Here is a 12,038-nt window from a genome sequence, read left to right as displayed (position 1 = left end):
GGATACCAATCAGCTTACCTAGAGCGATCGATAACCATGTGCATGATCACTGATGGCAGAGCGCGATACTGGCACACTCACCATCATTGTAGAGTTCTCCTGGCCTGGACTACTAGATCCCAATTACCTGCCAGGGCCTGGATACCCTGATGGTGTAGAGAACCTCAAACGGAATGAGGACGGGCTGGAGCTCCACAGCCCGGTCAGGTAGTTTATAGTTTTTAATTCACCAATTTTTCCCCAAAAAAGTGGACTGACAGAATCCAGTTCTAATCCTACCCACGCCACTAGGTATCCACATTCAGAAAAGTCACCGGTGGTCTTTTACCTAATGATTAAGTAACAGGGTATTCTTTTTATTAATTATACCAACAAATTTTTTAAAACATTCTTCAGCATGCCTCCAGGCCCATGGACAAGTGTCCCAGCTGTCCCCCTCTCACGGACCCTACATGTGTTGTCCACCTATGTATCAACTTACCAGCCAATTCGATCCTCTCAACATCCTGGGTTGAATGTAAATAATAATGTCTGGCTATGAGGAAGGCAACAGTTAATGGTACAACCAACAGAAACAACCAATAGTTAGTCACACCAACCACTAACATAGTTGAAAACAGAACACTAAATGACTGAAACATAAAACAAAATGTAAGCATGGATCTTTAACAGACTGTTTGACGGTGGTGCATTTTCAGATTTCTAGAAAAAAAAAAAATTGTTTATTTTTTAATGTAACTAATATTATCATATTAAATTCCATTAGTGTAAATTGACATCAACTACCACAAAAACAGTGAGTTCGAACAGCCTTGCAAAACTATTTGTATTCGAATATTTGTTAAAGATACATTATGTACAATTTAGATCATGGGCTGGCAGTTCTCGCTATGATAGTTCAAAAATAGATAATGCAAAATGAATATATTGGAAGTTATCGGTATTGTGTAAACTATTTCAACAATAGACCAGGTAATGAATAAAATATAAAGAATCTACAACAGCATCATTTTTTCTGGATATATTTCAGATATATCGTAATTTTTATTAGTCATAAAATATCGTCAGGAGAAATTCTGTATTTACCTGTAAACAATCTAAAAATAGAGCTGGTAGGGCATCAACGATACATACATCCCTTAAATACCTGCTTAATACAGCACCTAGAATTATAATACTAATATTACAAGGGAGATAATCCAAACAGAAATATACACGGCAACTGTGGATACAGAAATGAATTGAAATGAAATAGGGTTTAACACCATGCAGTGTGCTATGAGGGAAATTTATCTTGCCAAGGCATCTTTTATGTAGATGCCAATGTATACATGCGACCTTGATTTTCCGTCCCATCCAAATGGCTATACATTTCCTTGTCCGGCACTTCGTCCTGCAACACCGACAAGATGAAACCACACCAGAAAATCCTGAAAAACTTTATCGGTCAACCCCAGGAACTAGCATGCCCATGTCTTACTCAGAAGACAGGGATATGTTATACAGAGTACTATACAGTGTGTGCTATATAGTCTACTTGTTTTTCAATACCATTGATATACACATGTACAAAGCTAACCCAGTAAAAATGTGAATGGAAAAATAACTCGGCGAACTGTGTTCAAAATTTAACGATTATAAAATTTTGAAGATAATTTAAAATTAATAATATTGGCAGCAAAAAATGTAGGTACACATCCGTTTTCTTGACATAATGTTATCACTAAGACCACTATCATTTTTAACTTCTTTACAATTACTACCCTAGTCTCTAGGATACAGGTAAAAGTCTGATTAGAAAGCGAGCCGACCTCTGCTGCCCAAATATATTTCAGCTGTTAAGGTTGGTTGAGATATTTTCTTATTCAGTTACTGCATGCGTTGTCACTATATTTGGGATTGAGAGAATTCAATTCCGGAACAATCAATCAAGGATCTCGACAATGTTATGGAAGAACTCGATCCAGGGGAAGATAACTAACTAAAAATATCAAATTACAGTATATTCAACCAGAATATATATAGACCTCTATCATATTCCCCCATTCTGGATCAACTCATGTATAATCACTTCACTATTTAAAATAATTAACTGAATTCTTCATACCACAATTGGAAATAACTTAACATAAATTTCCTCAAAGCTAGACAACAAATATCACATTCTATCATAAATCTAAAAGGTTTTAATTTATCTCCCCTTGATGTGTCAAGGGAGAAAACTATACTTATGGAGGCAGACCAAAACGAAATTTCACCATCTCAGAACCCACAACCTATAGTTCGTCATTTATAGCAATTCTCTCTCTCTCTCTCCCTTTTCTCCCCTTTTGCATGGTCATTTTTGTGGATTTTTTGTTATAGAATTGACCATAATTTAGAGACGAAAGGATAACAGAGTTAAGAACTTGGTTATGATGATAAGTTCTATATATATGCATCTTCAACAAATTTGTGTATCTTAAAAGTTCAGTGGTCAACCTCATACAAAATCTGGAACAAAGACATGTTGCTCTGTCTGTATTGAAAATCGCTCAGCCCAATTAAAATTTGGAGGAAAGTTAGAGCTGGGCAAAGAGACCAAAATTAACCTTAAAGTCAATCGTGAAATTAATGGTGATCTGACTTCACAAGTTAATAAATTATCTCCCTTGATGTGTCAAGGGAGATAACTATATTACACTGATTATTTTTTATACTGTGTATAGCTGCTCATTTTCATCTAATTATCCTACATTTCTACAAACAATAACATATGAAACATATTGCTTTATTTTATACAGGTCACAATTCTATGGAATATAATTACTGCTTATTACTGGGGGGGGGGGGGGGTGGATGGCCGAATGGTTAGCATGTGCGCGCTGCACTGTATCATACGGTCTGTCATTGAGTCAACTGGCGGGGTTTCGATTCCCCGGTTGTACGTGACAAGGAGTAGGGTCGCCTGTCCAACCTTGTGGGTTTTCTTCGGGTCCTCCGGTTTCCTCCCACGGCTAAAGACCCCTACGCGCAAGCGAATTATTGAAATAAAATTGAACCATGTGTTAGTCCTGAAATGACCTAGTTTGTGTCGAGTGGACATTAAACCCCATTTCTCTCTCTCTCTCTCTGCTTATTACTGAGCGACATATCAACTAGGCATCTCTAGTCATTATCAATCAATGATAAAATATGAAATATAACAAGACAATATATACATGTAAACAGCAATACTTGGTTAATGCTAACCAGCCAGAGACACCCTTATAATCACCTTGAAGGTAATGTAATTATGAAAGTGATCCAAGTTGATAAGGGTAATGCTAATAAAAACATCCAATATGACATAGACCACTTTACCATCAATGGTATATTTTAGATATCCCAAAATTTCACTCATAGCACACTTATATGGCGCGTACCTGTCTTCATTAGCCAGATTTATGCAGAAAAGAAGGAGGTTAAACTCCATTTCATTTCATTTTCACTTTAAAATGAGAAATTTCTAATCAGCAAAAGGCATTTCACTGAAGTTTCATAAAGATATACTGCATGGTTTATTAGATATGCTCCAGAATAGTAATCATATACCAAAAACAAAGTTAAATTGTTTCCATGGATACATAACAGCCAACTGAAACAAATGTCTGATTGATAAAAGGTACAACCAACAAATGACTTACCTATGCCATTGATATCAAAGAAAGATATAGGAGCTTGCATCAATAATATCAGCGCCATGTTATGTAGAACTTGAGCTGCTCGTCGCACCATGTAGAAAAATAATCCTGCTTGAAGAAAACCAATCACCACGGTAACAAATACTATTCCTAAATAGATATAGACTCTGGCATCCAGTGATAAAATGGCAGGTCCAAATATGGTGGTATTGACAAGGTTTGTAGTATTCATGTCTTGATATTGTTCAGCCCTAGAAATATAACATGGCTGAATTGAAAAGCATATTCTATTTATTAGCTGATACAAACATTTAAATAGTTAAACAATACACCATATATTGGTTCGCTATCTTGTTTGGATAGAATTACGTTTAAAACAATATGTATGGAAATGGCTACTCTAAGTTTTTGAATCTTGTGTCTGATCCTTTTGATATGCGTCAATAAAACATGGCTAAATTTAAAAGCATATACACGAAAACAAATATAATGAAAGTACATGTAGCAGATGTTTTCTTTTCGTTCATGTAGTACTTATCTCTTGACCAAATACTCACAGAAACTGTTGTCAAACTATTAATTAAACATACACTTGTAAGAGTCATAAGCAACTACGTTGATCGAGCTAGCGTAATCCTCTAGCCTTGCTTACCCTTGTCAGTGGTGCACGACAGGGGACCTGGATGAAAAAACGCTGTCTGATATTATATAATATTGAAATATTGAAACTTACCAATAAGCTAACCACCATTCACAAAGAATAAAACTTCCCTGAAAAATAAATTGACTAATTTAATTCTTGCACGTTAAATATAAATATAAACAAATGTGATGTTTTAAATATATTGTTGTAAATCTGTAACTGAATTTAACAAGTAAGTTTACTTTGTTTTAATTCTTCTGATATGATAATACAAGATTATTACTCCTGAAACATTTATTCCTGGCCTAGCTATAATAATAATGTGAACATTTGTATAGCACTGTTCCACACTGACTGTATGCTCGTAGCGCATGCAAATTCAGTTTTCTACAATTCCAGCAACATTTACAACACAATACTGAACATAGCGTCAGAACAGATAAGTTTTCAGTGATGATTTAAAAGGGATGGATACTGTTTCAATTAAGTAGGGAGGTTATTCTAATGTGAAGCTGTCAGATATGAATTGATTTTGCTCCAAAAGTTTTTAAATTGTAAGTTGGTAATTGCAGCTAAAAATTATTTTTTGATCTATGGTTCCTGAGGGTATATGTTCCTGAACAAGTTCCTGGAGGTACACAGGTACCGTTTTGTGAATTGCTTGATATGTTAAATGGTGTCACCAGAAAACCGTAAACCAGGTAATTATATATATTTAGGCGAAGACTTTAATAATACTCCACCTAAAATGTGTTGAGTAATTAACAGATCAATTAATTATTCAACACTGCTCGGGAAATTAAACAGTTACATCATCTAATCAACGAATTTGAACAGTTTTCCAACAATTGTTTGAAACTAAACATTAAATACAGAAACTCCTACTAAAACAGCACAAAAATATGATACCCAAGTTGTAGTGCAAGACAATACAAGACAGAACAATCTGGGTGTCTCCCTAGATATACGAAAAGTCACACAGCACATCCACATATTTACATCACTGCTACGCTAACAGGCCTCTGATTTGTAATTTCAGTGGTTATGTGTGCAGTACAAGGGAGATAACTTCCACCTAATCTTCATCAAATTACAACTGTCAAGGGTTCTTTTACATACATGCCAACATGTACACAGACCAACTTTGTTTTTCATTCCATCTGAAGAACAAGGTAGCCCTGCATGCATCAGGCCTCAAAGCAGAGACAGGGGTTAAAAAGTTTGGGACATTGTGGTTGAGAGAGTTATTATCAACTTAATTGTATTGTGGTGATAGTTTGACCACCTAGTTAATTATACAACTGTCAAACATGACCAAAACAAAAGCCCTGCTTGTACTGAACTAATACTACCTTTCTCAAACAGCCATGCAAAATTATATCTGCACCAACTATATATAAGCCAGCCAATGGAAAGAAAACCCAAACTTACCTTTGTCTTGTACGTCCATGATAATTAAATAATATTCTTACCAAGCAAGTAATATAAATCCAATACGGCCAAGGGGATGGCCATAAACAGCCTCTTTGACATTTTGCTTTTTTTATAGAAGTTCTGACACCAGTTCTCATTTGAGGAGTAGACATGGCTGACAAATTGTTTCTAAAACACCTGATACCACTTCTCATTTTAGGAGTTGACATGACTAACAAATTAGGCTGTACTTTCTTATAAAAATTTTGTATTTTTTTTTGCATGTCAAGGCTAAATATTCATAATATTCAATTGATGGTTTCATGTTCAGGGAAAGGGGGCTGATAATATAGACTATGCCTGTTCATCAATCCCTATATTGTTTCAAAATAACCACCAAATATTTAGAGACATTTAACACCTTACTTTTACGCTTCACATCAATGAGTAAATTTATGTCATATAATTGTCATAAATACCTGGTATACATTTTATTTGATCTTTACATATATCTAACTGTCATGGTGATGTAATAATTATGTCTACTGTCATGGTTATGTTAGTGATATAAAATGTCTACTGTCATGGTGATGTTAGTGATATAGAATATCTACTGTCATGGTGATGTTAGTGATGCATAATATCTATTGTCATGGTGATGTTAGTGATATAGAATATATTCTGTCATGGTGATGTTAGTGATACACAATGTATATTGTCATGGTAATGTTAGTGATTATGATGTTAGTGATGCACAATGTCTATTGTCATGGTGATGTCAGTGATGTAAAATGTCTACTGCCATAGTGATGTTAGTCTACAATTCTATAAGACAACTACTTTACCTGTTCAAATATAGACAGAATAATGAATAAAAGCACCCCACACATTCCTCCCCCAATCATGAAGTAATGTTTATAAATGCTGCCTGTAGGGATCGTAGAATGGTGGCTTGGTTCTGTTTCACCAACAAAAAATGCATCGGATGGATCCTGCAAAAAAACAAGTTATTTCATTTTTAAAATCTAAATGTCTGGAATTTTCCCTTATTTTACAAAATAGCACCATATGTAAAACATTAGATATACATATAGTTGTCAGGCTGGATTTTGTGCCACTGATCTAGAAATAAAATATAATAAATCTATAGTCAGACAATTTCACTGCGAGTCAATCTAGATTAGTAAATATGACCATGGCAATTTTATTTGTAGTTCTTATGGATCTATGTTTTATTCAAAACGTCAAAGCTTTTGAGAAACACAACTAAGTATCTTTTGTTTTTGAATTACACTCCTTCCAAATTAAATGTTGCTGTTGTTTTTTTACAATTCTAAGGTCCAATACATTAATTATCAGGGATTGGATGGCCGAATGGTTAGCAGGTGCGTGTTGTATCATAAGGCCTGTCATTGAGTCAACTGTCGTGGTTTTGATTCATCGGTTGTACATGACAAGGAGTAGGGTTGCCTTTCTAACCTTGTTGGTTTTCTCCGGGTCCTTCAGTTCCCTCCACTACTAAAGACCCCTAATCGCAAGTGAGTTATTGAAATAATATTGAATCATATGTTATTCCCGAGTTTGTTTCGAGTGGACGTTATACAACATTTCTCTCTCTCTCTCTCTATCAATTATGATATTATGGCAAACATTTTATGCATGTTCCTGAAAAACAAAAACTGTTACGACCTAGCAAGATATTCATCGAAATGCTTCCACTTCGAACGCAAATACTCTTTATGTTAATACCTTGACTTCATGATGTAACACTTCCAATGAACCATTTAAACTGTCTTTTAGAGTATCCTGATTGGATGGAACTGATGTTGCTAGGCTACTGCTTCCAGATTCATTTAGTAATGGCGGCGACATATCAATCAATTTACTAACATCCATATTTTTATAAAATCCTGCCGACAAAAAGTTGTTGATGTTCATTCCCCATTTCTCTAGATCATCAAATTTTCCACAATAATTGACGTTACCCTGTGAAGATATAAATAGTTTTTAAAAAAATAAAAACATTTCACAGCAATATCATCAACAAATTTTTCCACATTAATTGATGTTACCTTGCAGAGATATAAATGTTTATAATAAATAAAAACATTTCACAGTAATATCATCAACAATTTAAATCTTCCACTTTTTGATGTTTCCATGTGGGGTTGGACATATGTCCCCAAATGTCACAATGTGTTATTGCCTGAATGGCCATGTCCGCATGTTTGTCAAAGAGGTCAATTTTGCAATGTTAGGGAGGAACATTTTGCCTGTACAGCAGCATTTCTGACTCCTCTTCTTCAAAAACTGAACTAAGCAACACTTTCCTAATCAGCCACTAGAATATGGCAGATCAATGGTTCAAACATCTTATTTTATAGGGGATCCACGGTGGGTAAGTGGGTAAGACGCTGGCTCGCTAGCCTGGAGGTCGTGTGTTTTCGATCCATGCATTGGCTGAGAAAGTTCATCAAGATTTTCCGACGTGGTTTCCCCTTGCCAGTGGTGCAGGATGAAGGGCCTGACAAGGACAGCTGTGTAGTCGTTCGGATGGGACAAAAAAAGACAAGGTCCCATGTATACATTGGCTTGCATGTAAATGATCCCTTGGCAGCTGGAATTCGATATAAGAGTAGGCCATAGTGCTGCTGCCCGGACAAAATTTACCTCATAGCACCCTGTATGGCGTATGTCCGTCTTCATTAGCCCAATCGAAGCAGAACAGTAGGATGTTAAACCCCATTTTATTTCATTTCTTTTTTTACATTTGACAATACTTACATCTGACATGACAATTAACTTATCCGCTACTCTAGCATGGTGCATATTATCTGTTACCAATATCCTGGTCTTACTCTTTAATATACCACAAATACATCTACAATATACAAACAAAATATAAATTATACAAGGTTTACAACATACAAACAAGATCTACAATATACAAATACACCTAACATATAGAAACAAGATTTACAATATAGAAACAAGATCTACAATATACAAACAAGATCTACAAAATACAAACAAGACCTCAAATATACATACAAGATCTAAAATACACAAACAATATCTATAGTATACAAATACAACTAAATATACAAACAATATCTAAAATATACAATTTAGAAACAATATTTCCTAATTTTGAAGTAAATATAAGTGAAAAGATGCAACATTGGGAATTGATCCAGCGATCTGAAGAATTTGATGGAGAAATTTAAGGATGTAAATGGTTACCTTTTGTATATCAACATTGCCGACATGGCATCCATTCCACTCAATATATCGTCAATAAGATAAATATCACAATTCTGATAAACAGCCCTAAAAATACAAACCAAAAAACAATTCTAAAATTTCACATCAAAAACAGATCTGTTTTAATGTTAGTAATCTATATTGACAATAATTAGTTGATTGTAATCTATGTTGACTACATTGCAATTGATTGTAATCTATATTAACCACCTAGAATCAGTTTATTGTAATTGATTGTATATATGTTAACTACCCAGAATCAGTCGTTTACTGTAACTGACTCTAATATATATTAACTACATAGAATCAGATTATTATAATTGATTGTAATCCATATCAACTACCTGTAATAAGTTGATTGTAATCTATATTGATTAGCTACAATCAGTTTATTTCAATTGATTGTAATCAGTTGTAATATCCAATATTTAAGATACAATGAACATTTTAAAACCAATACACGACATGAAATCGTGTAATCTGTGGTTTCTAGCACCATTTGTAATGAAAAAAAGGAAGACATATACCACAATACAATGTGGATGTAATTTAAAATGGCTCAATCATAATGACAAATTATTATTTTTTTTTGAATAAAAAAACATACAGAATGGACTAAGCATGTTAAAAATGGAATGTAAATCACTTTTTATACACGTATAATACATTAAAGGAGCTAAATCGCTAACATTTGGGACCTAGAAATTGACACAAGTGGGTCGGAACTCATATAATACTGTAATATGAATGTATATAAACTGATATATATTCAATGGTTTCCGTTTTAACTCTTAATTTCAAATCAGTTATATTCCGCGAAATAAGCCAGCAGTCTCAATCGAATACAAATTTATAGCGCCTGGCTATTCCTGTCTACATACGCCGTTTGGTTTGGTGCAATATTTCTAGCCTCGTTCCTCGAGTCTCTTGCTAGAACTGGTGCTGAAACGCATTATGGTACACGATTCGTGTACCAATGGTAAAATGTTTATTTTGTCTTAAATATTGGATATCAGGAGCCCATCTTTTTCCGGTAAGATCACAGCATCAATGTTGATTTAAATTGACAAATAATTTGTGTTTTCAATGATGAAGATTTCGGATGATATTGAGTTAGAGACTTAGCTACTTTAATGTGTGCTTTTAGACCCATTTTTGTTTATTTAAGGTTCCAAAGAATGAAGGTATTCACACTTTATATCAAACCTTACAAACATTATCTTTAATAATTGATAGTAATCTATATAAACTACCTTGCTAAAGTTATCTTAGCCTGCATGGTATTATCTATAATAACTCCTCGTTCTCCTATTAACGTCAAATCTTTCTGTGGCAGCGTATCAAACAACTAAAAAATACAAAATAATATCAGAAAACAATTTTGTTATGGTTCCATCTAATTTGTAATAAATATGAACTAATCTTTGCTTTATAGTATCCCACATAGAAGTAATAAAGTGGTCCTTTGTTTTATAGTACCCTCCCCACTCCCCAATAAAAACCTGTTCAGTTATTGAATAATAGATATATAACATATGATAGTCCCCCCCCTCTCCCGCTCCCTCTCTCCTAATTAATGAAATGAACCAATTATTTTAAAATTTAAAATAATATTATACTTTAAATAAAACAGATCAATTCAATTGACTCAAACAACTCACCTGTAGTAAGGCACAAGCTTGTAGAACTTGATTATACCGATATCTACCAAACTCTGCACCAAATATAATATTCTCTCGAATAGTTCCTGGAAATAACCATGGCTGACACGGAACATATGCTAGACGACCATGATGGAATAAATGTCCTTTTTGTCTCTCAAGTTCTCCAGTTATACTCATTAACAAACAACTCTATAAAATGAAACACATGCAAATGAATCTTTTCTTCATAAAATGTCTGAAATTTAACTTGTAAGTTTCAACAGATCGTGCTGACCAAGTTTTAAATATTTAAAATAACAGAGCTTGTTCTATCAATGGGGTATTTTTGGTGGTCAAATGGCTTAACACGTGTGTTTTAGATCATAAACTGAAATAAAATTGAACCATATATTCGTCCTAAAACGACCTAGGTTTATGCCGAGTGAATGGTAAACCCCATCCTTCTCTCTCCCTCTCTCGCATGCATTTTAGATCCCCAAGTTGAAATAAAATTGAACCATGCATTAGTCCCGAAATAACCTAGTTTTGTGTCAATAAGTGTGCGGTAAACCCCATCCCTCTCTCTCCCTCTCTCACTTCCACTTTCACTTATGGAAAATTTAATATTACACAGTTTGTCCTATGGATAAGGAAAATTTGATCAACTTTTATAATAAAACAAAGAGATGACACAAACCTTTCCACTTTCAGCTGGTCCTATAACAGCATACAGATTATTCTATTCAAATACAGGAAGAAGAAAATATCAAATTAGGAGAAAATAAAATGATAAAGATAGATTGCCAGGCAATGAAACAAACGCCCACAGCATCCGAGCAGTCAACAAGAGTGTCACATATTTTTTCTGATAAGGGGACCAACCCATTAAAATCATTAGAATTTTTTGGGCTCCTAGTTGTGCCAAGACATATTTATCGTATCTTGAATTTCAAAACTCTGACTGAGACTCAACTCTGACTCAGTAGTTGTGAAAACACACAACTTGAACAATCCAAGGAGTTATGCACATTTTATCATGAGGGTATTCATTGAGTCAAGTGGCGTTGATTCAATCCCAAGCTTGTTGTTTTACTTCAGGCCCTCCTGATACCTCCCACGGCTAAATACCCCTACGAGCAAACAAATTAATGAAAACCCCCTTTCTCTCTCTCTCTCTCCCCCTCTCTGGCATGGTAGCACCAATAATTTTCAACAAATAAATATTGCTTAAGGGAGATAAGAACATAACAATGTGTATTCTAATTCCAATTATTTGTATCTTTATTACCTTTTCTATATCAAGATCTATATTGGATAAAACCATAGCAGCATCAATTCCCTGAAATAAAAACAAGTTCGTAGAAAATGCAACCCGTCGATAGAAATTCACTTGATTTGGTAGTCCTCTGATGT

At 34.4% G+C, this 12,038-nt stretch overlaps 1 protein-coding gene across 4 annotated transcripts in view; it reads right to left on the bottom strand.

The window, feature by feature from the left end:
• LOC126829850 (ATP-binding cassette sub-family C member 4) overlaps positions 1-12,038 on the bottom strand; it is a 40,123-nt gene that overhangs the window by 8,658 nt on the left and 19,427 nt on the right. For 2 of the 4 annotated variants that reach the window (XM_056102997.1, XM_056102998.1), the window contains exons 10-21: positions 11,914-11,964; positions 11,323-11,364; positions 10,644-10,835; positions 10,236-10,330; positions 8,962-9,048; positions 8,503-8,599; positions 7,468-7,704; positions 6,564-6,710; positions 4,396-4,433; positions 3,666-3,913; positions 1,087-1,163; positions 482-632 (exon numbers count right to left, since the gene is read on the bottom strand). In XM_056102997.1, coding sequence (XP_055958972.1) covers positions 482-632; positions 1,087-1,163; positions 3,666-3,913; positions 4,396-4,433; positions 6,564-6,710; positions 7,468-7,704; positions 8,503-8,599; positions 8,962-9,048; positions 10,236-10,330; positions 10,644-10,835; positions 11,323-11,364; positions 11,914-11,964 — 1,462 coding nt within the window. Of the gene's footprint in view, positions 1-481; positions 633-1,086; positions 1,164-3,665; positions 3,914-4,395; positions 6,711-7,467; positions 7,705-8,502; positions 8,600-8,961; positions 9,049-10,235; positions 10,331-10,643; positions 10,836-11,322; positions 11,365-11,913; positions 11,965-12,038 lie in introns of all 4 variants that reach the window. The other 2 variants (XR_008789086.1, XM_056102999.1) reach the window with 1 other exon arrangement.

The sequence above is a fragment of the Patella vulgata genome, chromosome 8 (genome assembly GCF_932274485.2).
Source record: "Patella vulgata chromosome 8, xgPatVulg1.2, whole genome shotgun sequence".
In the NCBI taxonomy this organism is placed as follows: Eukaryota; Metazoa; Mollusca; class Gastropoda; family Patellidae; genus Patella; species Patella vulgata.
The sequence above is the reverse complement of the archived record's forward strand: the minus strand, read 5'-3'. Positions and strand labels throughout refer to the sequence as shown.